The sequence below is a fragment of the Hyla sarda genome, chromosome 4 (assembly GCF_029499605.1).
Source record: "Hyla sarda isolate aHylSar1 chromosome 4, aHylSar1.hap1, whole genome shotgun sequence".
NCBI lineage: Eukaryota > Metazoa > Chordata > Amphibia > Anura > Hylidae > Hyla > Hyla sarda.
Window position 1 is genome coordinate 77,075,967 of NC_079192.1, and position 25,754 is coordinate 77,101,720.

Sequence of the window (25,754 nt, forward strand, 5' to 3'; positions counted from 1 at the left end):
ACTACGGCGGTGGCGGGAGGAGACAGTTAGGAGGAGCAGCAGCCCCACCCTGGTGAGGGATTGGTGAGTGTACTCTGAGGGTGGGGCTGCCACCGAGTCTGCTGCCGAGCCTGAGGCTGATGCAGGATTTGCGGCACCCGCAGGCATAGGGCCTGACCGCCCTTGCTCGCCCGCAGCAGCCTCCTGACCAGTATTGCGGTATATGAAAAATTCTTATTGTTAAAAGAAAAAGAAAAAAACGGTATTTGGTATGAAACGGTATACCCCCCAGCACTAGTTGACAGTAGACTATGATCTGCCCAAAAATCATAGAAATTATTTTTTCAACTTTATCTAAACTTTTTAAATAACTCTCCTTGATCTGCCATGTCCAGGCTGGAATCTTACTGGTGGACTCATTTTAAGAATGATCCCACAGACTGTTTATAGTCTTAATTTTGGCCAATTAGAATGTAATGTGAACAGAGGTGGCTTTATCTAATTCATATAAAAAACTCCTAGGCCCCAGCTTTCCAGGTCTCTACAGCATTAAGGGAAGGTTTCTGCTACAGCAAGCAGCCTCCGAAGCATAAACACATAGCACCGGAGCAGGAGCACTTCTTAGGCCACATTCACATGACAAATTCATTTTTCGGAGAATTTGCAGCAGAAATCGGACAACACTAAATTTGTGGCTTTTCTGTGCAAAGCACTTACCGGTAGATTTCACGGTACTGGGGCTGAAAATATAAAATATTCTATGTATAACCAGTGCCGGTGGAATGTCACTTGCACTAAATCCACACCTATATCCCGATAGAATACAGAATGTGTAAACATGGCCTAAGAAGCATATAGATCACAATTATTATTATTATTTTTTTTACCCTTTAGGCTAAGGTCACACATGCCATAGTCTGCTGTGTATTTTCTGCAACTGATTTTGTTACCCATTGACTTCAATGGGTAGGAAAATACACAGCAGCAAAATACGGCATGAGATATATTGCAGACAAGTATAAAGGGAGACATTTTTTATAGTCCCTTTAAGTCTTCACGTTCCCTTGCTGGCTTGTCAAACTTTTATGATCTCTTCTTCCCTACCCAAACCTGTTTAATGGGCGCACATGTATATCTACAGTTTACATAAAACACAAACAAATACTAACATCATCATTTATGATGCATAAAAACCTATTGTATGGTATCATCTGTAATACTCAGTGACCTGTTACCTGGCAATTTCCCTGCTGACAGGCCATTCAAGCAATAGTCTTACTGCGGTGCTGTAAAAATACAACATTCCTAGAGGTAGACTGACCGGACGGGCCACTTTGCGCTCTTCTGTGACATGAACACAGTGTTCAATACTGATGAGATATGTACACAGATAAGCAGAAAGTATACAGAGCTCCACTGTGTTCCAAGTTGTGAAAAAGATAACCATTATGCTTTGGGATAAATAAATCTGATTTTCTTTACCCCAAAGTTTCTTAAATCAGGGGTGTGGAAACTACTGCGTTACTTGTCCACGGGACTAAAACGCAGCAAAATCTACTTGTCCCTCATGACGATCCACTTGTCCGGCCAATTTTCACTTTTACGCTCTAATTTTTTCCTCCTCGCCCTATAATAGCCATTACTACCTACTATAATGATACCGTTTAATTTTTCAATAACATTCTCCGAACCAAAAAATAAAAAATACAAATATATAATATATATAAAAAAATAAATAAAAAAATCGGTGAAGTGAAATTGAAATAATAAAAGATCATTTAGCAAATTAGCTTTCTATTCTACACCATTTACCTTGTGGTTGAGATAACATGTTATTTTGATACTTTAGGCCGGCACGATTACAGAAATACCAGATTTGTATAGTTTCCTTCATGTTGTACTAATTTAAAAAAAAATTCTGAGCTTTTTGTAATTTTTTTAATTGGCATTTTTTGAACCTTAAAAAAAAAAAAAAAAAAAAAAAAAAAATTGCATACCAGGCTGTATGAGGGCTCATTATTTGCACAATAATCAGTTTTTAGTACCATTTTGGTATTGATCTGACTTTTTAAATCGCATTTTTTAACTTTTTTTTCTGGGATATTATAACAATTGCAATTCTGTGATTTGTTTTTTGTTTTTTTTTTTACATTTTTCATATGGGATACATAATGTTATATTTTAATAGTTCATACAATTACGCATGCAGCAATACTAAATATGTTAATTAGTTATTAGGATTCAATGTTTTTATATAGGAAAAGGGGGTGATTTGAACTTTTAACATGGAAGGGGTTAATGTCTGTCTTTTAAACTTTTATTAAAACTTTTTAGACTTTTAGGAGGAATCATTAGATTCCTCATACAGATCAATAGAGTTCTATTGAACTCCATTGATCTGTGTGCTCTTCGATCCATTGATAGAGCCTAGTCCAGCCAGGCTCTATCAATGACAGAGCCACAGACAACAGGGAAGCAGAGGTACGCCCTCCAGTTACCTCTATAATGGATCTCCCGGGGGGGGGGGGGGTCCACCCCACTAGCCCACCAGGGAGCAGTCACATGTCACTTTAGACGCTGCTGTGAGCTTTGACAGCAGCGATCTAAAAGGGTTAACAGCCAGCCAGGGCCGGAAGAATTCACCTGCCCGGCACCCGGAACTGCATATCCTGGGCGTCGGGCAATAGGAATTCCACATCCCTGTTAAATACATTTATAGAATAAAAAGGGAAACTGACAGCCGGTTCACCTGCACTATACAAAACCCGGTGTGGGATATGGTGCAGGTAACCTGGATTAAAATAATGTTTAACTCACTGGATCGGTGCGTAGTTCCGGAGATACAGACTATTAGCCTGCATTGCTGGTATGGTAATTAACCCCTTTTCCGCAATGGACGTGGGTGTCTGCTCACCCAACAACCCGACCTATTGACTGATGGCTATAAAAACAAGAGAGCGCTCCATAGCGTAAAACCACCAAGGTGGAAGTGGCAAAGACATTTTTGTTAAAGCCTCTTACCCCAGGTGGTTGTGTGAACTCACACACACACCACAATGGTCAGCGTGGGTGAGTGATATGGCCCGGTCTGCAACCTCCCAACCTAGCAAATAGCAGTAGGGATCAACTTCCAAGGGATGGTGGGTCTCCACGGTGCTGACCAGGGACACATCAGGTCGGTATAAAGGGATTTTATTAAAGTAATGCAACGCGTTTCACCGCGAATGCGCGGCTTCATCAGGCAACTGATTTCAGCGCCGTGGAGACCCACCATCCCTTGGAAGTCGATCCGTACTGCTATTGACTGATGGGATTTTCTTGGCAGATTCTACCTAAAGAATGAACATGATGATTCTTTCGACAGGATCAAAATTATTCTACTACAGAACTTCTGTCAAGTGAACTGAGCAGCAGGTTCCCACTGAGATCAATGGGTAGCTGAAGTAAGCAGAATCCGCTTCAGATTTCCTCTTGAAAATTCCCAGGAGAATGTCCATATTGTGGATGAGCCCAAAGAGGGCTACCCATAGGATAAATGATAAATGCATGAACGATAGATGCCCCACTGCTAGGAACCAGTAAGTGAGCTCCATGTCCCTTGTCTCTCCTTTTTTACAGGACGACATAACATTTGAGAAGCTCTAGAGCTCGGAGCCCAGTACAGCTCCATTCCAACCCCTCCTAAGGCTAGGTTTCCACAGGTTTTTTTTCTGGCGTTTTTTGGAAAACTTCCACTGCAGTTTTTAAGCCAAAGTAGATCCAATAGGAAAGAGAAGTATAAGTCCTTCCTTTATATTGACCTTTCCTTTTGAATACACTTCTGACTTTGTCTCAAAAAACTGCATTGGAAGTTTTCCAAACAACGCCAGAAAAAACCCCGTATGGAAACCTATCCTAACTGTGGTTTTTGCAATGAGAAGGAATAAAGGACTGTTCTAGCGATCACACTCCAGAGATCCTACATTTTATACTCATCCTGTGGATAGGTGATAGGAAAAGATTTAGTATAACCTTTACTTATGAACTATATATCAGTCTGCTCAGCTCCTGAATGCAGTTTGAGCTGCATTTTTACCATGATATGTTCCCTTTAAGATGGCTGTAATTTGGCTTTCAGCTATTTCACCATAAACTATTATCAAAGCATGTATACATGTCAATGGGCAGAGGGGAATAAGGAAAATGAAGGATGGGGTGCGTGGATGACATCAGCAATATCACCAGGAGAAAGGGATTTGACCAACAGTTTGACATCCTGTTGTAACCATTAGGCACTGGAAGATTTAGAGAGCCAGACTGTTGATCACATGACCAAATCAGAGAGAGAAAGAAAAAACAAAAACAAAAAAAAAAACGGTGCTGTACAATTAGTGATGGGGAGTGTGCATGATAGAGGGGGAAAAATGGTTGTTAATGGTTTTAATTTTAAAAAAGGAATAAAAACATTTTTCTGTGCCGTTTCCTGTGAAGTGCTGGATACAACCTATGGCTACATTCACAGGTACATAATCCGCAGCAGATTATGTTGCTACCTGTTGACTTCAATGGGTCTGCAGAAAACGCACCCAGTTAAAGTACCTTATTGGCGAGTATTCCGGTTGGGAGTACTTCCTGTGTCCGGCCATAGTACCATCCCATCATGCCCCGGGAGATGCATCTTCACAAGAAGCCAGGCAGGAGGGGGGAAGCGTACACATTTGTGTATATATTTTTTATTATTATTACAATTGCTGCTCTTTCATTTTTTTCCAAAGGTTGTATAACCTCTTTAAATGAAATATATAATTGATGCTTCCATTAGAGTGTATTTCTAAATGTCGTTTTATTTGTTTGGTACCCAAACACATTAAGGTTTACAAAGAAAAAAAATTAAAATAAAAAACTACCGGGTTGTGGAGAAAAAAGCAAAAAACAAAAAAAACTAAACACACATCCCAAACAGGGAGCCATCTGACCTAAGGCCGATCCTGCTGACCACTTCTAAACAGACTGGTTGTTAGGAACACACTGACTGATGACACTATACACATTATTGCATTTGTTAGGTAGCATATGTTTAGCAACCAGTCTAACTCAAATTACAGGGGTACTTTTGTCTCCGTGAGAAAAAAAAAAAAAGATATATATATGTTTTTCTGATTTTAACGGCTGTTCTCAAACGGGCAACAACAGGTCCCATTTACTATTATGGAGGCCGCCTGGCGCCGTTATGAATAGCGGGAGAAAAAGACGGCACATGCAGTAATCTTTCTCCCGCTATTTTGCACGGTTCTCTTGACTGTCGTCACACTGCAGTGTACAAGAAGCCTAAGACTATCACCTCAAGATATATATATAAAACTTAAAAATATAATGTTATCAAATTATACTGGTTTCAGTAGCAGGAAGTTGTGTAGTCATTTCACTGTCAGTGTAGTGTTGTCTCAGCGGCTCCCCAGCTCCTTCCTCTCTCCCGAGACAACCCATGATCCTCTGATGTCTTAGGAGGTATGGCTGGATCTTGTCCCTGAGCTCTAGCCCTGCACTCCGAGTGATGTCCCCCTCTCTGACAGCCCCTCAAGCAACATAGCCATCTCCCTGTCACATACATCTTTATTGAGACACTTAGGGAAGAATGAGGTTTGTTTATACCAAGCAGCCTTGTGCGGAACAATTCCACAGGCAGAGGAGCAGACAGGGAGTAAATGCAGAAGGTTCTGTAACCTCACTGACTGTTATTAGTCTGCAGTCAGAAGAGGCAGGAGTGATGTGGGTGTGAAGTGAGCTGGATGGGAAGGCTGTAATGAGGGAAAGCAATGCATTCTGGGAAAACACTGATAGCAGTAAAGCCAAGAACTTCTCAATCACATTTTTTATGATTAATATTTATATATATTTTTTTTAGACAACACGATGTTTTACATGAATGGATTCTGCTTTGTACATTATGTGCAGAAGTCCTTAGTTTTCCTGTATATTGTTGATGTGTTAAATAGGAAATATTCACTTCTCAAGTTCAACATTAAATTATGCAGTGTATTCTTTCCATAGAGACCACCTAGGAAGGACAACATCCAGATAAAAAAAAATAAAAAATAAAAATATTATTAGCGACAGCTAACCCAGTCCGAATTTTTACACAGGGCATATTAGTAAGTGTGAACATGACACGTGCGCTATTTATATGAAGCCATAGGACCCCTTTAACCAAAAATGGCAGAAATTTCCCCATGGAATCACAAAAAGAATCCTTCTGTGAGGCATTGTACTGGGGAGAAACACTCACGGAATAGTAAGCAGACAGCAATTATACGCTCTTTCAGCCTATGCTAATCCTACACAATTATACATAAATTTAGCAATGGCGTCCCTTTGTATACATGGTTCAGCGATCCCCATAATATTCTTCAGCCAGGACAGAAGCAAGGCCTTTATATACAGTAACCTACGTACAGGCGTATCCACACAACGCGCACATAGTGGAGGGATTTATAAAAGATAAGGCGCCACGAACATAGCTGCATTATGGTTCTTTACAACCTGATGTGTCTCCAATGTCTGTTCGAATCGGACAGTAAAAACACGATGCCATTCATTGGATACTACACTCACTGGCCACAATATTAGGTACTCTTGTTTACTTGCATCTTAGCACAAATAGCTAGTCAGCTAAACATGGCAGCAACTCAAGGCTTTTAGGCATGTAGATGTAGTCAAGACAACTTGCTGGAGTTCAAACCGAGCATCAGACTGGACAAGAAAGGGTATTTAGGCGACTCTAAATGTGGCATGTTTTGTTGGTGCCAGATAGGCTGGTCTGAGTATTTCAGAAACTGCTGATCTACTGGGATCTTCACACTCAACCATCTCTAGAGAAAACAGAGAATAGTCCGAAAAATAGAAAATATCCAGTAAGAGGCAGTTTAGGGGCCAAAAATGTATTTGGTGTGAGAGGAGAATGGACAGACTGGTTTGAGATGACCGAAAGACAACAGCAACGCAAATAACCACTGGTTACAACCAAGGTATGTAGAATACCATCTCCGAATACACAACACACAGAACCTTGGAGCAGATGTGCTACAGCAGCAGAAGGCCACACCGGTGCCACTCCTGTCAGCTAATAGTAGGAAACTGAGGCTACAAATCACACAGGCTTACCAAAGTGGGACAATAAAGGAAGAACGTTGCCTGGCCTGATAGTTTCGATTCCAGCTGTGAAATTCAGATAGCAGGGTCAGAATTTGGACAAACAACATAAAGGCATGGCTCAATCCTGCCTTGTATTAGTGGTTCAGGCTGGCACTGTAACAGTGTGGGGGGCATTTTCTTGGTACACTTTGGGCCCATTAGTACCAATTGAGCATCATTTAAACATGACAGCCTACTTGAGTATTAGGCTAGGTTCAGACTACGGAATCTCCGGGCAGAAAATTTTCGCCCAAAGATTCTGAGTGCGGCCACCACTGACTGAATCAGTCAGCGCTAGGACCACACGGACACTGCAGTCTCCAATAGACTGCAATGTGTTCCACGCGGATTTACACCTGAAGAAAGAGCACTGCCATTCTTCAGGCGGAAATTTCCAAGCGGATTTTCCGTTCACAAATTCCACATCACAAATTCCGAAGTGTGAATTTGTGAACGAAAACCCATTCACTACACTATACATTTTAGCAAACGGAATTTCCACCTACAACTTCAGAGGAATTGCTGTCGGAAATTCCGTAGTCTGAACCTAGCCTTATTGCTGACGATGTCCATTCCTTTATGACCACAATGAACCCATCTTCTGATGACTAATCCAGCAGGATAATGCCCCATGTCACATGACATGATCTCATACATGACAATGAGATCACTGGACTCCAATGGCCTCAATAGTCACCAGATGTCATCCAATAGATCACCTAGGATGCGGTGGAACCGGAGATCATCATAGATGTGCAGCCGACAAATCTACATCAACTGTGTGATGTCATCATGTCCATATAGAGGAACTGTGTGATGCCATCATGTCCATATAGAGGAACTGTGTGATGTCATCATGTCCATAGGAAGGAACTGCGTGATGTCATCATGTCCATAGGAAGGAACTGCGTGATGTCATCATGTTCATATAGAGGAACTGTGTGATGTCACCATGTCCATATAGAGGAACTGTGTGATGTCATCGTGTCCATATGGAGGAACTGCGTGATGTCATCATGTCCATATAGAGGAACTGTGTGATGTCATCATGTCCATATGGAGGAACTGTGTGATGCCATCATGTCCATAGGAAGGAACTGCGTGATGTCATCATGTCCATATAGAGCAACTGTGTGATGCCATCATGTCCATATAGAGGAACTGCGTGATGTCATCATGTCCATATAGAGCAACTGTGTGATGCCATCATGTCCATATAGAGGAACTGTGTGATGTCATCATGTCCATAGGAAGGAACTGTGTGATGTCATCATGTCCATATAGAGCAACTGTGTGATGTCATCATGTCCATATGGAGCAACTGTGTGATGTCATCATGTCCATATAGAGGAACTGTGTGATGTCATGTCCATATAGAGGAACTGTGTGATGTCATCATGTCCATATAGAGGAACTGTGTGATGTCATCATGTCCATATAGAGGAACTGTGTGATGTCATCATGTCCATATAGAGCAACTGTGTGATGTCATCATGTCCATTTGGAGGAACTGTGTGATGTCATCATGTCCATATTGACTGAAGTCTCTGAGGAATGTTTCCAGCACCTTGTAGAAAGTATGCCATGAAGAATGACGGAAGAAGGGGTCCAACTAGGTACAAATGGCAGTAAGTATGTTACAAAGTTGTTTCTTTTAGTGCCTCACAGAGCACCATATGGTAGTAGATCCACACATCACCACAGTAAGGAGATGCACATGAATCCCTGTGCACCGTGCAGCCATGTGCATATGACTCTGCTGTGTAAAGAATACAAGAGTTGCCCATCTTCACACTAGTTTTAATCCATGTCCCTTGTAGTGGATTTTACCGAGAACATCTCTCTATTAAATCTAAACACTGTAGGCTAGCAAATAAAATATGTTATATTTAGTTATTTATGGCAGTTATGAAAGAGTTACGGATGCTCAGAAGAATCCTCAGTATATAGTGACGCCTCTTCATGTCATACTTCTAAGGATTTTAGTAAATGCATATTTGCCTTCAGCATGTGACACTGACAAGCATTTTATACAATATGTATACCTCATGTGATGTGATCATGTGGAAAACTGGAAAAAAAAATACTAATACGCCTCAGTGAGACCCCTCAACACACCAGGCCCGAGACCCCTCAACACACCAGGCCCGAGACCCCTCAACACACCAGGCCCGAGACCCCTCAACACACCAGGCCCGAGACCCCTCAACACACCAGGCCCGAGACCCCTCAACACACCAGGCCCGAGACCCCTCAACACACCAGGCCCGAGACCCCTCAACACACCAGGCCCGAGACCCCTCAACACACCAGGACCGAGACCCCTCAACACACCAGGCCTTCCCTGTGTCAAAAGTGTCCCATGGAAAAAGGCCTAGTACATATGACTCTTCATGGCAGACCCTTTTAGCCAAAGTGTCTTTCAACCTAAAAGGTGTCAGTGGGTGCTATACCTGAGTTGGAGGGTCCTATACCTCAGCGGACTTAGCCTGATATCCTGAAGTACCAGGTGACATGCCACCTTTATTGTAAGGGTAGAGGTCCCCATACACACTCCTGAAAAGTCCTCCCACTCTCCTTGATAGATGATGCCAGAGAAGTAAAGTATTGGACAAACTGGATTTCAACTGCCCGACCCATTCATTCTTTTTTTTTAGGAAGATAAGAGACCACCGTAGCTTTCGGCAAATACTTATCTACCCTCTCCCTATGCAGAACACATGAACAAACATTCATGTGTATTGGGTGAACGGAGAGATGTCTGTTGGCTGAACGAAACGTTTGGAAACATTACTTACACGTCGCAGGTTTGCTGCAGAGATTGGAAAAAAATGTCATACAAGTGACCAGGTGTATTCTGCTGCATGTGCATGGATTTCTGCAATCACCATCAGTGTGAATCTACATTTTTAGCAACAAATCTACAACATGTGAATCAACCCCAAAGGCAGTAGTTGTTGGCTAAATACCCCCCCCCCCCATACACATGTATGCAGCTATCCCTCCAGACCCCCCCCCCCCCCCATACACATGTATGCAGCTATCCCTCCAGACCCCCCCCCCCCATACACATGTATGCAGCTATCCCTCCAGACTCCCCCCCCCCCCATACACATGTATGCAGCTATCCCTCCAGACCCCCCCCCATACACATGTATGCAGCTATCCCTCCAGACTCCCCCCCCATACACATGTATGCAGCTATCCCTCCAGACTCCCCCCCCCATACACATGTATGCAGCTATCCCTCCAGACTCCCCCCCCATACACATGTATGCAGCTATCCCTCCAGACTCCCCCCCCCCATACACACGTATGCAGCTATCCCTCCAGACTCCCCCTATACACACATATGCAGCTATCCCTCCAGACTCCCCCTATACACATGTATGCAGCTATCCCTCCAGACTCCCCCCCCCCTATACACACGTATGCAGCTATCCCTCCAGACTCCCCCCCTATACACACGTATGCAGCTATCCCTCCAGACTCCCCCCCCTATACACATGTATGCAGCTATCCCTCCAGACTCCCCCTATACACATGTATGCAGCTATCCCTCCAGACTCCCCCTATACACATGTATGCAGCTATCCCTCCAGACTCCCCCCCTATACACATGTATGCAGCTATCCCTCCAGACTCCCCCCCCCTATACACATGTATGCAGCTATCCCTCCAGACTCCCCCCCCCCTATACACATGTATGCAGCTATCCCTCCAGACTCCCCCCCCCTATACACATGTATGCAGCTATCCCTCCAGACTCCCCCCCCCCCTATACACATGTATGCAGCTATCCCTCCAGACTCCCCCCCCCTATACACATGTATGCAGCTATCCCTCCAGACTCCCCCCCCTATACACATGTATGCAGCTATCCCTCCAGACTCCCCCTATACACATGTATGCAGCTATCCCTTCCGACTCCCCCTATACACATGTATGCAGCTATCCCTCCAGACTCCCCCCCCCTATACACATGTATGCAGCTATCCCTCCAGACTCCCCCCCCTATACACATGTATGCAGCTATCCCTCCAGACTCCCCCCCCTATACACATGTATGCAGCTATCCCTCCAGACCCCCCCCTATACACACGTATGCAGCTATCCCTCCAGACCCCCCCCCCCCCCATACACACGTATGCAGCTATCCCTCCAGACTCCCCTTATACACACGTATGCAGCTATCCCTCCAGACTCCCCCTATACACACGTATGCAGCTATCCCTCCCGACTCCCCCTATACACACGTATGCAGCTATCCCTCCAGACTCCCCCTATACACACGTATGCAGCTATCCCTCCAGACTCCCCCTATACACACACGTATGCAGCTATCCCTCCAGACTCCCCCTATACACACGTATGCAGCTATCCCTCCAGACTTCCCCTATACACACGTATGCAGCTATCCCTCCCGACTCCCCCTATACACACGTATGCAGCTATCCCTCCAGACTCCCCCTATACACACGTATGCAGCTATCCCTCCAGACTCCCCCTATACACACGTATGCAGCTATCCCTCCAGACTCCCCCTATACACACGTATGCAGCTATCCCTCCAGACTCCCCCTATACACACGTATGCAGCTATCCCTCCAGACTCCCCCTATACACACGTATGCAGCTATCCCTCCCGACTCCCCCTATACACACGTATGCAGCTATCCCTCCCGACTCCCCCTATACACACGTATGCAGCTATCCCTCCCGACTCCCCCTATACACACGTATGCAGCTATCCCTCCAGACTTCCCCTATACACACGTATGCAGCTATCCCTCCCGACTCCCCCTATACACACGTATGCAGCTATCCCTCCAGACTCCCCCTATACACACGTATGCAGCTATCCCTCCAGACTCCCCCTATACACACGTATGCAGCTATCCCTCCAGACTCCCCCTATACACACGTATGCAGCTATCCCTCCAGACTCCCCCTATACACACGTATGCAGCTATCCCTCCCGACTCCCCCTATACACACGTATGCAGCTATCCCTCCCGACTCCCCCTATACACACGTATGCAGCTATCCCTCCAGACTTCCCCTATACACACGTATGCAGCTATCCCTCCCGACTCCCCCTATACACACGTATGCAGCTATCCCTCCAGACTCCCCCTATACACACGTATGCAGCTATCCCTCCAGACTCCCCCTATACACACGTATGCAGCTATCCCTCCAGACTCCCCCTATACACACGTATGCAGCTATCCCTCCAGACTCCCCCTATACACACGTATGCAGCTATCCCTCCCGACTCCCCCTATACACACGTATGCAGCTATCCCTCCCGACTCCCCCTATACACACGTATGCAGCTATCCCTCCCGACTCCCCCTATACACACGTATGCAGCTATCCCTCCAGACTTCCCCTATACACACGTATGCAGCTATCCCTCCCGACTCCCCCTATACACACGTATGCAGCTATCCCTCCCGACTCCCCCTATACACACGTATGCAGCTATCCCTCCCGACTCCCCCTATACACATGTATGCAGCTATCCCTTCCGACTCCCCCTATACACATGTATGCAGCTATCCCTCCCGACTCCCCCTATACACATGTATGCAGCTATCCCTTCCGACTCCCCCTATACACACGTATGCAGCTATCCCTCCCGACTCCCCCTATACACACGTATGCAGCTATCGCTTCCGACTCCCCCTATACACATGTATGCAGCTATCCCTTCCGACTCCCCCTATACACATGTATGCAGCTATCCCTCCAGACTCCCCCTATACACATGTATGCAGCTATCCCTCCAGACTCCCCCCCCCCCCCTATACACATGTATGCAGCTATCCCTCCCGACTCCCCCTATACACATGTATGCAGCTATCCCTCCCGACTCCCCCTATACACATGTATGCAGCTATCCCTCCATACACATGTATGTATGCTCAGTTTGGCCAAGGATGCATGTGTTCTGAATGGGGAGAGGGGGATAAGCCGCTGCCAGACATCTCTGGCAACAGCTTATCACCCTTCAGAACAAATGATGACCAGGATAGCTGAAATTCAACAAACTTTATAAAGCAGCGTTCTCATGAACATCGGATGAGAATCATATACACATTAAATCACAGAAATTGGTGGGTTTGGGCGACGTTAATATAACAAGCATGGTCACTTTATAGGGCAGTGGTATCCTAAGTGTGGACCCGCAAAAACTACAACTCCCAGCATTGACTCCTGGGTATGCTGGGAGTTGTAGTTTTGCAAAATCTCAAAAGGTACACAATTTGGAAACCACTGCACTACAGTACAGTATAAGGGACTTGATACGTTAGCTGTTTGCAAGTTAGTTACCCTTCTGAGTAGTCCATAATAATGTACAGGCAAGGAAGAAGCAGATATACACGTTGGGGGGCTAGTACTGATCCAAGTAACTTAAGCCCCCTGAAGTGGTAGAGAAGATGGTACAATGCAACATAAACATACAGCGTTGAGTACTACTATACATGATAAGATGAATACATTATGTTTTTACATGTATCTATTTAAATTTATATTACATATAAATAGATACATTTAAGCAATCATATACCATCGCCCTATTACAACTGCACCCCACGTAAAAAAATAAAAATAAAAAATGAATGGGTATTTTACTATAAAACCATAGTCTCCAAACTGTGGACCTCCAGCTATTGCAAGACTACAACTCCCAGCACAGCCATTTGGAGACTGCTGAGGTAGGTAGATAGATACACATTGGAGATCTAATAATGTAGAAAACTGATCTCAGTAACTTAAGCACACTGAGGTGGTAGAGAAGTTCAATCTCTGATCTGTAGATGGTACAATACAATATCAATATATAGATTTGAGAGTTTTACTATACACAAAGCACAGTATAAAGGTGGATATATATATATATATATTAAAAATTGCTACATATAGGCAATTATATAACCCCTTTCCAACCAACTTTACAAAAATATCATAGAACCATTACCTTCCGCCAAAACCTCATCCACGGTCACTTGGTGCCTCCCAATGTTGAAAACTCTTCCAATGTATCCAGTGCCCAGGCCGCTGGAGCACCCACTGCCAATGCCAGGTCCAGATCCACCCAATTCACGCCGGGAGTCAAAGAACTTCTTCATGTTTATTACCCCCCCACCCCAAAAAATTAAAAATAAAATATTTCAGCAGTTGTATATATCCTTGTGTGCTGGATCAGGCCAAATGATTCATTCAGTGCCTCCCCACCCTTCTTACTGGAGATGCCAGAATAAATAGACAGGAGAGGTCTGCTGTAGCACAAGCGATCGGTGGAGCCCAGATCCGGGTGTAGAGATATAAATTCGGGTGACAGCCCTGGAGACTATTGCATCCTGTCTGTGACATGCACTGGAGGGGTCACCCATGAATAGTCAGAGTGCTCCCCATAGACCCTCATCACCAGGGGCCCCCCGATCACACGGCAGCCCGCAGGAGGGGGGGATGCTCCATGGAGAATATGATGGGATATCGGGGACAGCACAGCAGCTGATAACTGGGTCCTAACCAGGAAATGAACCTGGACAGGAAATGACTTAGATTTACAAAAATCCTGCCCCCTCCTCCTATCCCCTGTGCCGATCAGCAGAGAGCTTCATCCCCGGGATATCACGACCCCCTCTATCCTGATCACCCCCCTCCTGCCCAATGCAAAGCGGCAGTGCAATGAGTGTGCAAGCAGCGGCACAGCCGGATCCGCCTGCCACAACAGTGCATTACCCGGCCGCCGCAATGCACGCTGGGTCGTGTAGTCTTATGGGAGCGCTGCTTTATGAGGCATGGCCGGCTCAGGAACTACAACTCCCGAGAGGCCGCGCCGAGCCATCTGCCTGTCCTTCTGTAGCTACGCCGTAGTGCTGTGTTCTCTTCTACCTGAGCCTTGTGCTCATGACCTACATAGTGTATGTGTGTGCCCAGCTGCTGCCAACCTGTCAGGCCATGCCATTCAGCGACCAACAATGCAGGACCATTCATTGCAATAAAGTTATTTCTATACAAAAAAAAATAATTTTATATATATATATATATATATATATATATATATATACACAGTGATCCCTCAACTTACAATGGCCTCAACATACAATAGTTTCAACATACAACGGTCTTTTCTGGACCATTCTAAGTTGAAACCAGACTCAACATACAATGCTACAGACAGTCCAGATCTGTGAAACGTGTCAATGGCCGGAAGAACTGACCAATCAGAATGGACAATTTACCGATAAAACACCTGCATTACTGAAGTGTATGCACTGACTGGTATCTGGTAGCGCCCCCTACAGTACAGGGAGGTATTACATGTTCTGTACTCTTTACCTGTATCAGGGTTAGCTGCTCCTTTGGACACCAGCTGAGGGCGACCCCATGTTACTTTTGCATGTTCTGTACAGGACCCCAAAGAAGCCTCTGTCCTCTACATAGACCAGTGTTTCCCAAGCATGGTGCCCCCAGCTGTTGCAAAACTACAACTCCCAACATGCCCGGACAGCCTTTGGCTGTCCGGGCATGCTGGGAGTTGTAGTTTTGCAACAGCTGGAGGCTCCCTGCTTGGGAAACACTGACATAGACAGTGATTTACAGCTCCCAGCAGATCTTTCTTTCTTTTATATATAAGGATTTGCTTTATCTGTATTAGTTATCTACTTATGTATCTTTAATCCTCACTTTTTCCTATTTTTGGATGACATTTTGGTGCTCTTAGAACCAATTACCAGGTTTCCATAGAGTTCTGGTCTCAACATACAATGGTTTCAACATACAATGGTCGTCCTGGAACCAATTAATATTGTAACTTGAGGGACCACTGTATGTATGTATATATATATATATATATATATATATATATATATATATATATAATTAGAGTATGTTTGCATACATATAGTATGTGGCAGCGTTTCCCAACCAGTGTGCCTCTTGCTATTGCAAAACTACAACTCCCAGCATGCCCGGACAGCCTATGTGTGTGCCCAGCTGCTGCCAACCTGTCAGGCCATGCAATTCAGCGACCAACAATGCAGGACCATTCACTGCAATAAAGTTATTTCTAGTTAAAAAAAAATAATTATTATTTAGAATATGTTTGCATACATATAGTATGTGGCAGCATTTCCCAACCAGAGTGCCTCCAGCTGTTGCAAAACTACAACTCCCAGCATGCCCATACAGCCAACAGTGGAGGGCAGCTGGTTGGACACTTAGGGTAAGTTCACATGGAAATTTTCAGCAGACATGGAGATGGCTCAGGCATTTCCGAGCGGATTTCGCCAAAAGAATTGACATGTCAATCATTTCTGTGGAGGCCGTAATCGTTATTTCCGCGGCAGAAGTTTTTTTGCCGGTGGGACTCTTTCCGCTGGTGTGAACATTGCATTGGGCTCTAGACTATTCCAAAGCAGTTGTGCCTGTGGTAAAAAATAAATCAAAAATGTGTTTGTTTACAATGGGTCACACGTTTTAATACAATTTGCATAGACAGCTAACAAAAAAAAAGGATACTTTTGAAACCCGATGACGATTTTGCATCCCGCAATTAAAAATATCTTTATTTATATGGCAACGGACCAAAACACGTGCACGTGTTAAATATGTGGTGCTGGGGTTTGGTAGGGGGGTGTAGCTGTGCAGTTACTAAAGGGTGCTTGTTTAACCCTTTCTATTCGTGACGCCAGGGTGAGGGCTATTTGCTGTATGCTTGTCCTACCGACAGCCTTCCCAAGAGCGATAGTGAGATAGGGAAATAATTGATTGTCCACAACCGGAGATCTGCAGAAACTTGTCAGAACTTTTACTGAAGATTTTAGGCAATAAGGAACAGGAACAGTCCATATAACAAAGTCTATTAGAGCTTGACAAGTGGTTGGGACCTTGTGAGTCTATTGAGCTTAAGGAGGTAATTGTTGCAATGATCCACTGGATTTAGGGGTTTAGATTCGGTCCAGTAATCAAGCTAGCTTTAGCGGGGATTGAGATCTTAACTCAAGGTTTAGTTTAGGCTGAGGCCGGTAGGTTTTCTGGCCTAGCTTGTCATTGAAAGTTGCGCAGATACGTCCTGCTAGTCCGGGATCCACGAGAGCAGCAACCCAAGAGAGCGATTATTGGCTACAGCTCCATTATATGTGCAGGGGCTGGACTAAAGCTCACTGGTCCACAACAACTGTCAATCTCCTGTACAGAGAGTTATGGGTAACATGTGACCCAAGGACCTCCAAAGGTCCTCCAACATACCATAGAGGAATTAACATAGTCACATGACCGAAGGACCCGCGACGCTAACAAGGTAAGTACACTTATATAGATTATATTAAATATATACATTTAAACATCACAGAGCTAGAGAAGGAGGCTACTAGGGGCTGTCCCACCTAGGGGACCCTACCTGAACGTAGTAACTCTGACTTTGGGGACCACCAGACAAGGTACGGTATGCAATACGGTATCGGGACACCACAAATATGTTTTCTCGACAGAAGTCAGTAGATAGGTCGAGATATACCATATACCAGTGTTTCCCAACCAGGGTGCCTCCAGCTGTTGCAAAACTACAACTCCCAGCAAGCTGCTGCCAACCTGTCAGGCCATGCAATTCAGCGACCAACAATGCAGGACCATTCATTGCAATAAAGTTATTTCTATTTAAAAAATTTAAATATTTAGAATATGTTTGCATACATAGTATGTGGCAGCGTTTCCCAACCAGAGTGCAACAGCTGGAGGCACCCTGGTTGGGAAACACTGGTATATGGTATATTTCGACCTATCTACTGACTTCTGTCGAGAAAACGTATTTAACATGTGCACGCGTTTTGGTCCGTTGCCATATAAATAAAGATATTTTTAATTGAGGGATGCAAAATCGTCGTCGGGTTTCAAAAGTATCCACTTTTTTCTTAACGCTGCCTAGGCAAATCGTATTAAAACGTATACACTGTGATCTGTTGTAAACAAACACATTTTTGATTTTTATTTTTTTTAGCACAGGCACAACTGCTTTGGAATAGTCTAGAGCCCAATGCAATGTTAACACCAGCGGAAAAATTCAACTCCGAAATTCTGTCGCAGCAGAGTCCCACCGGCAGAAAAATTACGGAAATTACGATTCCGGCCTCCACAGAAATAATTGACATGTCAATTCTTTTGGCGAAATCCACTCGGAAATGCATGAGCCATCTCCATGTCTGCTGAAAATTTCCAGGCCATGTGAACTTACCCTAAGTGTCCAACCTGCTGCCCTCCACCGTTGGCTGTATGGGCATGCTGGGAGTTGTAGTTTTGCAACAGTTGGGGGGCTGCAGGTGGGACAACTAGGAGGGTGAGTTTATAAACTGACATGCACCTGCAAAATTGTGTGCACAGTGGGGGAGATTTATCAAAACCTGTCCAGAGGAAAAGTTGCTGATTTGCCCATAGCAACCAATCAGATTGCTTCTTTCATTTTTGAAAGAAGCGATCTGATTGGTTGCTATGGGCAACTCAGCAACTTTTCCTCTGGACAAGTTTTGATAAATCTCCCACAGTGTGTTTTTATTTTGTCCACATCCCTGCAGTCTACACCATAGTATGTGCACAAGTCCGCACCTGCGCTGCCATCACTGAACCACCAATGTTGTCATGACAACAGCCACCCTTCTAACCTACTACCATATACTATGTAAGAAAAAGGACATGTGGGTACCAGTTGTTACGCCGAGCGCTCCGGGTCCCGGCTCCTCCCCGGAGCGCTCACAGCGTTCTCCAGTTCGCAGCGCCCCGGTCAGACCCGCTGACCGGTAGCGCTGCGATAATGTCCCTAGCCGGGATGCGATTCGCGATGCGGGACGCGCCCGCTTGCGGTGCGCATCCCGCCCCGCTTACCAGACTCGTTCCCCGTCTGTGCTGTCCCGGCGCGCGCGGCCCCGCTCCCTAGGGCGCGCGCGCCAGCTCTCTGCGATTTAAAGGGCCAGTGCGCCACTGATTGGCACATGGTTTTAATTAGTGTGTTCACCTGTGCACTTCCCTATATTACCTCACTTTCCCTTCACTTCCTTGCCGGATCTTGTTGCCATTGTACCAGTGAAAGCGTTCCCTTGTGTGTTCCTAGCCTGTGTTCCAGACCTATTGCCGTTGCCCCTGACTACGATCCTTGCTGCCTGCCCTGACCTTCTGCTACGTCTGACCTTGCTCTTGCCTAATCCCTTGTACCGCGCCTATCTCAGCAGTCAGAGAGGTTGAGCCGTTGCCGGTGGATATGACCTGGTTGCTACCGCCGCTGCAAGACCATCCCGCTTTGCGGCGAGCTCTGGTGAATACCAGTAGCAACTTAGAACCGGTCCGCCGGCACGGTCCACGCCAATCCCTCTCTGACACAGAGGATCCACCTCCAGCCAGCCGAATCGTGACAGTAGATCCGGCCATGGATCCCGCTGAGGTCCCGCTGCCAGTTGTCGCTGACCTTACCACGGTGGTCGCCCAGCAGTCGCAACAGATAGCGCAACAAGGCCATCAACTGTCTCAACTGACTGTTATGCTACAGCAGCTTCTACCACAGCTCCAGCAACCATCTCCTCCGCCAGCTCCTGCACCTCCCTGCATTTGGAGATGATGTCGGACCAATTTCCAACTGAACGGTCAAAGGTGGCTTTCGTGGTTAGTCTCCTGTCTGGGAAGGCCCTGTCATGGGCCACACCGCTCTGGGACCGCAATGATCCTGTCACTGCCTCCGTACACTCTTTCTTCGCGGAGATTCGAAGTGTCTTCGAGGAACCAGCCCGAGCCTCTTCTGCCGAGACTGTCCTGCTGAACATGGTCCAGGTTAATTCTTCTGTAGGCGAGTACGCCATCCAATTTCGTACTCTAGCCTCCGAATTATCTTGGAATAACGAGGCCCTCTGCGCGACCTTCAAAAAAGGCCTATCCAGTAACATCAAAGATGTGCTGTCCGCACGAGAAATCCCTGCCAACCTGCATGAACTTATTCATTTGGCCACCCGCATTGACATGCGTTTTTCCGAAAGACGCCAGGAGCTCCGCCAGGATATGGACTTTTATCGCACTAGGCGGTTTCTCTCCCCGACTCCTCTCTTCTCTGGTCCGCTGCAATCTGTTCCTGTGCCTTCCGCCGTGGAGGCTATGCAAGTAGATCGGTCTCGCCTGACACCACAAGAGAGGACACGCCGCCGCAATGAGAACCTATGCCTGTACTGTGCCAGTACTGAACACTTCTTGAAGGACTGTCCTATCCTTCCTCCACGTCAGGAAAGACGCACTCCGATTCCGCACAAAGGTGAGACAGTTCTAGGTGTGAACTCTGCTTCTCCACGTCTTACTGTGCCTGTGCGGATTTCTTCTTCTAAATCCTCCTTCTCAGCTGTGGCCTTCTTGGATTCTGGATCTGCAGGAAATTTTATTTTGGCCTCTTTCGTTAACAGGTTCAACATCCCAGTGACCAGTCTCGCCAGACCTCTCTACATCGCCTCAGTTAATGGTGAAAGATTGGACTGTACTGTGCGTTACCGCACAGAACCCCTGTTAATGTGCATTGGACCCCATCACGAAAAGATTGAATTTCTGGTCCTTTCTAACTGCACTTCTGAAATTCTTCTCGGACTGCCTTAGCTTCAACGCCATTCCCCTACCCTTGACTGGACCACCGGGGAAATCAAGAACTGGGGTACTTCTTGCTACAAAAAATGCCTTACGTCTGCTCCCAGTCCTGCCAGTCAAAACCCTATGGCTCCTCCGATACCAGGTCTCCCCAAGGCCTATCTGGACTATGCCGATGTTTTTTGCAAAAAACAAGCAGAGACTTTGCCTCCTCACAGGCCTTATGACTGTCCTATTGATCTCCTTCCTGGTACTACTCCACCCCGGGGCAGAATCTATCCCGTCAGCTCCTGAAACACAAGCCATGACGGAGTACATCCAAGAAAATTTAAAAAGGGGATTTATCCGCAAGTCTTCCTCCCCTGCCGGAGCAGGGTTCTTCTTTGTCTCCAAAAAAGACGGTTCCTTACGACCATGCATTGAATACTGCGGTCTTAATAAAATCACTATAAAAAAACGCTATCCCCTGCCTCTTATCTCGGAACTCTTTGACCGCCTACGTGGCGCCAACATCTTTATTAAATTGGATTTAAGAGGTGCATATAATCTCATCCGCATCAGGGAAGGGGACGAGTGGAAGACCGCATTTAACACCAGAGACGGACACTTTGAACATCTGGTTATGCCCTTTGGGCTCTGCAACGCCCCTGCTGTCTTCCAGGACTTTGTAAATGAAATTTTTCGTGATTTATTATATACCTGTGTTGTGGTCTACTTGGACGACATTTTGATTTTCTCTTCTAACCTCGAAGAACACCGCCGTCATGTCCGCCTGGTTCTTCAGAGACTCCGGGACAATCAATTATATGCCAAGATGGAGAAATGTCTCTTTGAATGCCAATCTCTTCCCTTCCTAGGATATTTAGTCTCTGGCCAGGGACTTCAAATGGACCCGGACAAACTGTCTGCCGTGTTGGATTGGCCACGCCCCTCCGGACTCCGAGCTATCCAACGTTCCTTGGGGTTTGCCAATTACTACAGACAATTTATTCCTCATTTTTCCACCATTGTGGCCCCTATTGTGGCCCTAACCAAGAAAAACGCCAACCCTAAGCCCTGGCCTCCTCAAGCGGACGAGGCGTTCAACCGTCTCAAAACTGCCTTTTCTTCTGCTCCCGTACTCTCCAGACCTGATCCATCTAAACCCTTCTCATTGGAGGTAGACGCCTCCTCGGTGGGAGCCGGAGCTGTACTCCTACAAAAAAAACTCTTCTGGACATAATGTTACTTGTGGTTTCTTTTCTAGGACCTTCTCCCCAGCGGAGAAAAATTACTCCATTGGTGATCGAGAACTGCTGGCCATAAAACTAGCCCTCGAGGAATGGAGGCACCTGCTGGAGGGGTCCAAATACCCAATTATTATATACACTGATCACAAGAATCTCTCTTATCTTCAGTCTGCCCAATGGCTGAACCCACGCCAGGCTAGGTGGTCGTTGTTTTTTGCCCGTTTTAACTTTGAAATTTATTTTCGCCCTGCTGACAAGAACATCAGGGCTGACGCCCTCTCTCGTTCCTCGGATGCCTCTGAAATGGAAGCCTCCCTACAACACATTATTCCTCCTGAGTGTCTGATCTCCGCTTCCCCAGCTTCCATCAGACAAACTCCTCCTGGAAAGACCTTCGTCCCTCCACGCCAGCTCCTCAGGATCCTCAGGTGGGGACGCTCTTCACACCTCGCCGGCCATGCTGGTGTCAAAAAGTCCATCCAGCTCATCTCTCGTTTTTATTGGTGGCCTACCCTGGAAGCAGATGTTGCTGATTTTGTTCGGGCTTGTACAGTCTGTGCCCGGGACAAAACTCCTCGTCAGAAGCCTGCTGGCCTCCTTCATCCTCTGCCGGTTCCTGAGCTACCATGGTCTCAGATTGCTATGGACTTTATAACAGACCTGCCTTTATCCCATGGCAACACAGTCATTTGGGTGGTCGTTGATCGTTTCTCCAAGATGGCACATTTTATTCCACTTCCAGGTCTTCCTTCTGCGCCACAGTTGGCGAAACAATTTTTTGTGCACATTTTTCGCCTTCACGGGCTTCCCACGCATATCGTCTCGGATAGAGGCGTTCAATTTGTGTCGAAATTCTGGAGGGCCCTCTGTAATCAGCTTAAAATCAAATTAAATTTCTCATCTTCCTATCATCCCCAATCCAATGGGCAAGTGGAGAGAGTTAACCAGGTTCTTGGTGACTATTTGCGACATTTTGTTTCCTCCCGCCAGGATGATTGGGCCGATCTTCTACCCTGGGCCGAATTCTCGTACAATTTCAAAGTCTCTGAGTCCTTCGCTAAATCCCCGTTCTTTGTGGTGTACGGCCGTCACCCTCTTCCCCCCCTCCCTACTCCCACGCCTTCTGGTTTGCCTACTGTTGATGAGGTTACCCGGGACTTCTCCACCATCTGGAAAGAGACTCAAAAATCCCTCATACAGGCCTCATCCCGGATGAAGAAGCATGCCGACAAAAAAAGAAGAACTCCTCCTGTCTTTCTTCCTGGAGACAAAGTGTGGCTCTCCGCCAAATATATCCGCTTCCGTGTTCCCAGTTATAAACTGGGACCACGTTATCTTGGACCCTTTAAATTCAAGTGCCAAATCAATCCTGTCTCCTACAAACTCCTTCTTCCCCCTTCTCTCCGTATTCCCAATGCTTTTCAGAGATTTTCAGGTTCTAAAAAGAGGGGAGACCCAAGGGGGGGGGGGTACTGTTACGCCGAGCGCTCCGGGTCCCCGCTCCTCCCCGGAGCACTCACAGCGTTCTCCTGTTCACAGCGCCCCGGTCAGACCCGCTGACCGGTAGCGCTGCGATAATGTCCCTAGCCGGGATGCGATTCGCGATGCGGGACGCGCCCGCTCGCGGTGCGCATCCCCGCCCGCTTACCAGACTCGTTCCCCGTCTGTGCTGTCCCGGCACGCACGGCCCCGCTCCCTAGGGCGCGCACGCGCCGGCTCTCTGTGATTTAAAGGGCCAGTGCGCCACTGATTGGCGCATGGTTTTAATTAGTGTGTTCACCTGTGCACTTCCCTATATTACCTCACTTCCCCTTCACTTCCTTGCTGGATCTTGTTGCCATTGTGCCAGTGAAAGCGTTCCTTGTGTATCCCAAGCCAGTGTTCCAGACCTCTTGCCGTTGCCCCTGACTACGATCCTTGCTGCCTGCCCTGACCTTCTGCTACGTCCGACCTTGCTCTTGCCTAATCCCTTGTACCGCGCCTATCTCAGCAGTCAGAGAGGTTGAGCCGTTGCCGGTGGATACGACCTGGTTGCTACCGCCGCTGCAAGACCATCCCGCTTTGCGGCGGGCTCTGGTGAATACCAGTAGCAACTTAGAACCGGTCCGCCGGCACGGTCCACGCCAATCCCTCTCTGGCACAGAGGATCCACCTCCAGCCTGCCGAATCCTGACACCAGTTAGTTGGCACTGTCTTACTATATTCAGTGACCCCTCGACCTACCATGGACCCGACATACGATAATTTCAACATGTGATGGCCTCTCAGAGGCCTCTCAGTTGTATGCACTGTTCCGGTTATGAAACCTGCAGAAAATCTTCAGTAAAAGTTAAACTTGTTTCAGAAAACTCTCCGGTTGTGGACATTCCATTATTATCTACCTCCCTATCGCTCTTGGGAAGGGTGGCTTTAGGACAAGCTTTACTGAGGAGCCCTCACCCTGGCATCACAAATAGCAAGGGTTAACAAACACCCTTTAATCACCACACAGCTACACTTCCCATACCCTACTCCCCCCAGGCTATCACACTTGTCCTCAGTGCACAGAGCCCTGCTTGTCCTCAGTGTACAGAGCCCTGCTTGTCCTCAGTGTACAGAGCCCTGCTTGTCCTCAGTGTACAGAGCCCTGCTTGTTCTCACTGCACAGAACCCTGCTTTTCCTCAGTGTACAGAGACCTGCTTGTTCTCAGTGTACAGAGCCCTGCTTGTCCTCAGTGCAAAGAGCCCTGCTTGTCCTCAGTGCACAGATCCCTGCTTGTCCTCAGTGCACAGATCCCTGCTTGTCCTCAGTGTACAGAGCCCTGCTTGTCCTCAGTGTACAGAGCCCTGCTTGTCCTCAGTGTACAGAGCCCTGCTTGTCCTCAGTGTACAGAGCCCTGCTCTCCTCAGTGTACAGAGCCCTGCTTGTCCTCAGTGTACAGAGCCCTGCTTGTCCTCACTGCACAGAACCCTGCTTGTCCTCAGTGTACAGAGCCCTGCTTGTCCTCAATGTATAGAGACCTGCTTGTCCTCGGTGTACAGAGCGCTGCTTGTCCTCAGTGTACAGAGACCTGCTTGTCCTCAGTGTATAGAGCCCTGCTTGTCCTCACTGCACAGAGACCTGCTTGTCCTCAGTGTATAGAGCCCTGCTTGTCCTCACTGCACAGAGCCCTGCTTATCCTCAGTGTACAGAGCCCTGCTTGTCCTCAGTGTACAGAGACCTGCTTGTTCTCAGTGTACAGAGCCCTGCTTGTCCTCAGTGCTCAGAACCCTGCTTGTCCTCAGTGTACAGAGCTCTGCTTGTCCTCAGTGTACAGAGCCCTGCTTGTCCTCAGTGTACAGAGCCCTGCTTGTCCTCAGTGTACAGAGCCCTGCTTGTCCTCACTGCACAGAGCCCTGCTTATCCTCAGTGAACAGAGCCCTGCTTGTCCTCAGTGTACAGAGCCCTGCTTGTTCTCAGTGTACAGAGCCCTGCTTGTCCTCAGTGCTCAGAACCCTGCTTGTCCTCAGTGTACAGAGCCCTGCTTGTCCTCAGTGTACAGAGCTCTGCTTGTCCTCAGTGTACAGAGCCCTGCTTGTCCTCAGTGTACAGAGCCCTGCTTGTCCTCAGTGTACAGAACCCTGCTTGTCCTCAGTGTACAGAGCCCTTCTTGTCCTAAGTGTACAGAGCTCTGCTTGTCCTCAGTACAAAGAGCCCCGCTTGTCCTCAGTGTACAGAGCCCTTCTTGTCCTCAGTGTACAGAACCCTGCTTGTCCTCAGTGTACAGAGCCCTGCTG

The 25,754-nt window shown here is 46.7% G+C and overlaps 1 protein-coding gene across 13 annotated transcripts in view; it reads right to left on the reverse strand.

Moving 5' to 3' along the window:
* Window positions 1–25,754, reverse strand: part of AAK1 (AP2 associated kinase 1) — a 194,963-nt gene that overhangs the window by 117,131 nt on the left and 52,078 nt on the right. For 3 of the 13 annotated variants that reach the window (XM_056571427.1, XM_056571426.1, XM_056571422.1), the window contains exon 1: window positions 14,138–14,939. The exons of 1 other annotated variant lie outside the window; for it this stretch is intronic. In XM_056571427.1, the coding sequence (XP_056427402.1) occupies window positions 14,138–14,288 (151 nt within the window). In that variant the 5' untranslated portion in view covers window positions 14,289–14,939. Of the gene's footprint in view, window positions 1–14,137; window positions 14,940–25,754 lie in introns of those variants that run through there. 9 more of the 13 variants (XM_056571428.1, XM_056571423.1, XM_056571420.1 and 6 more) reach the window with 4 other exon arrangements.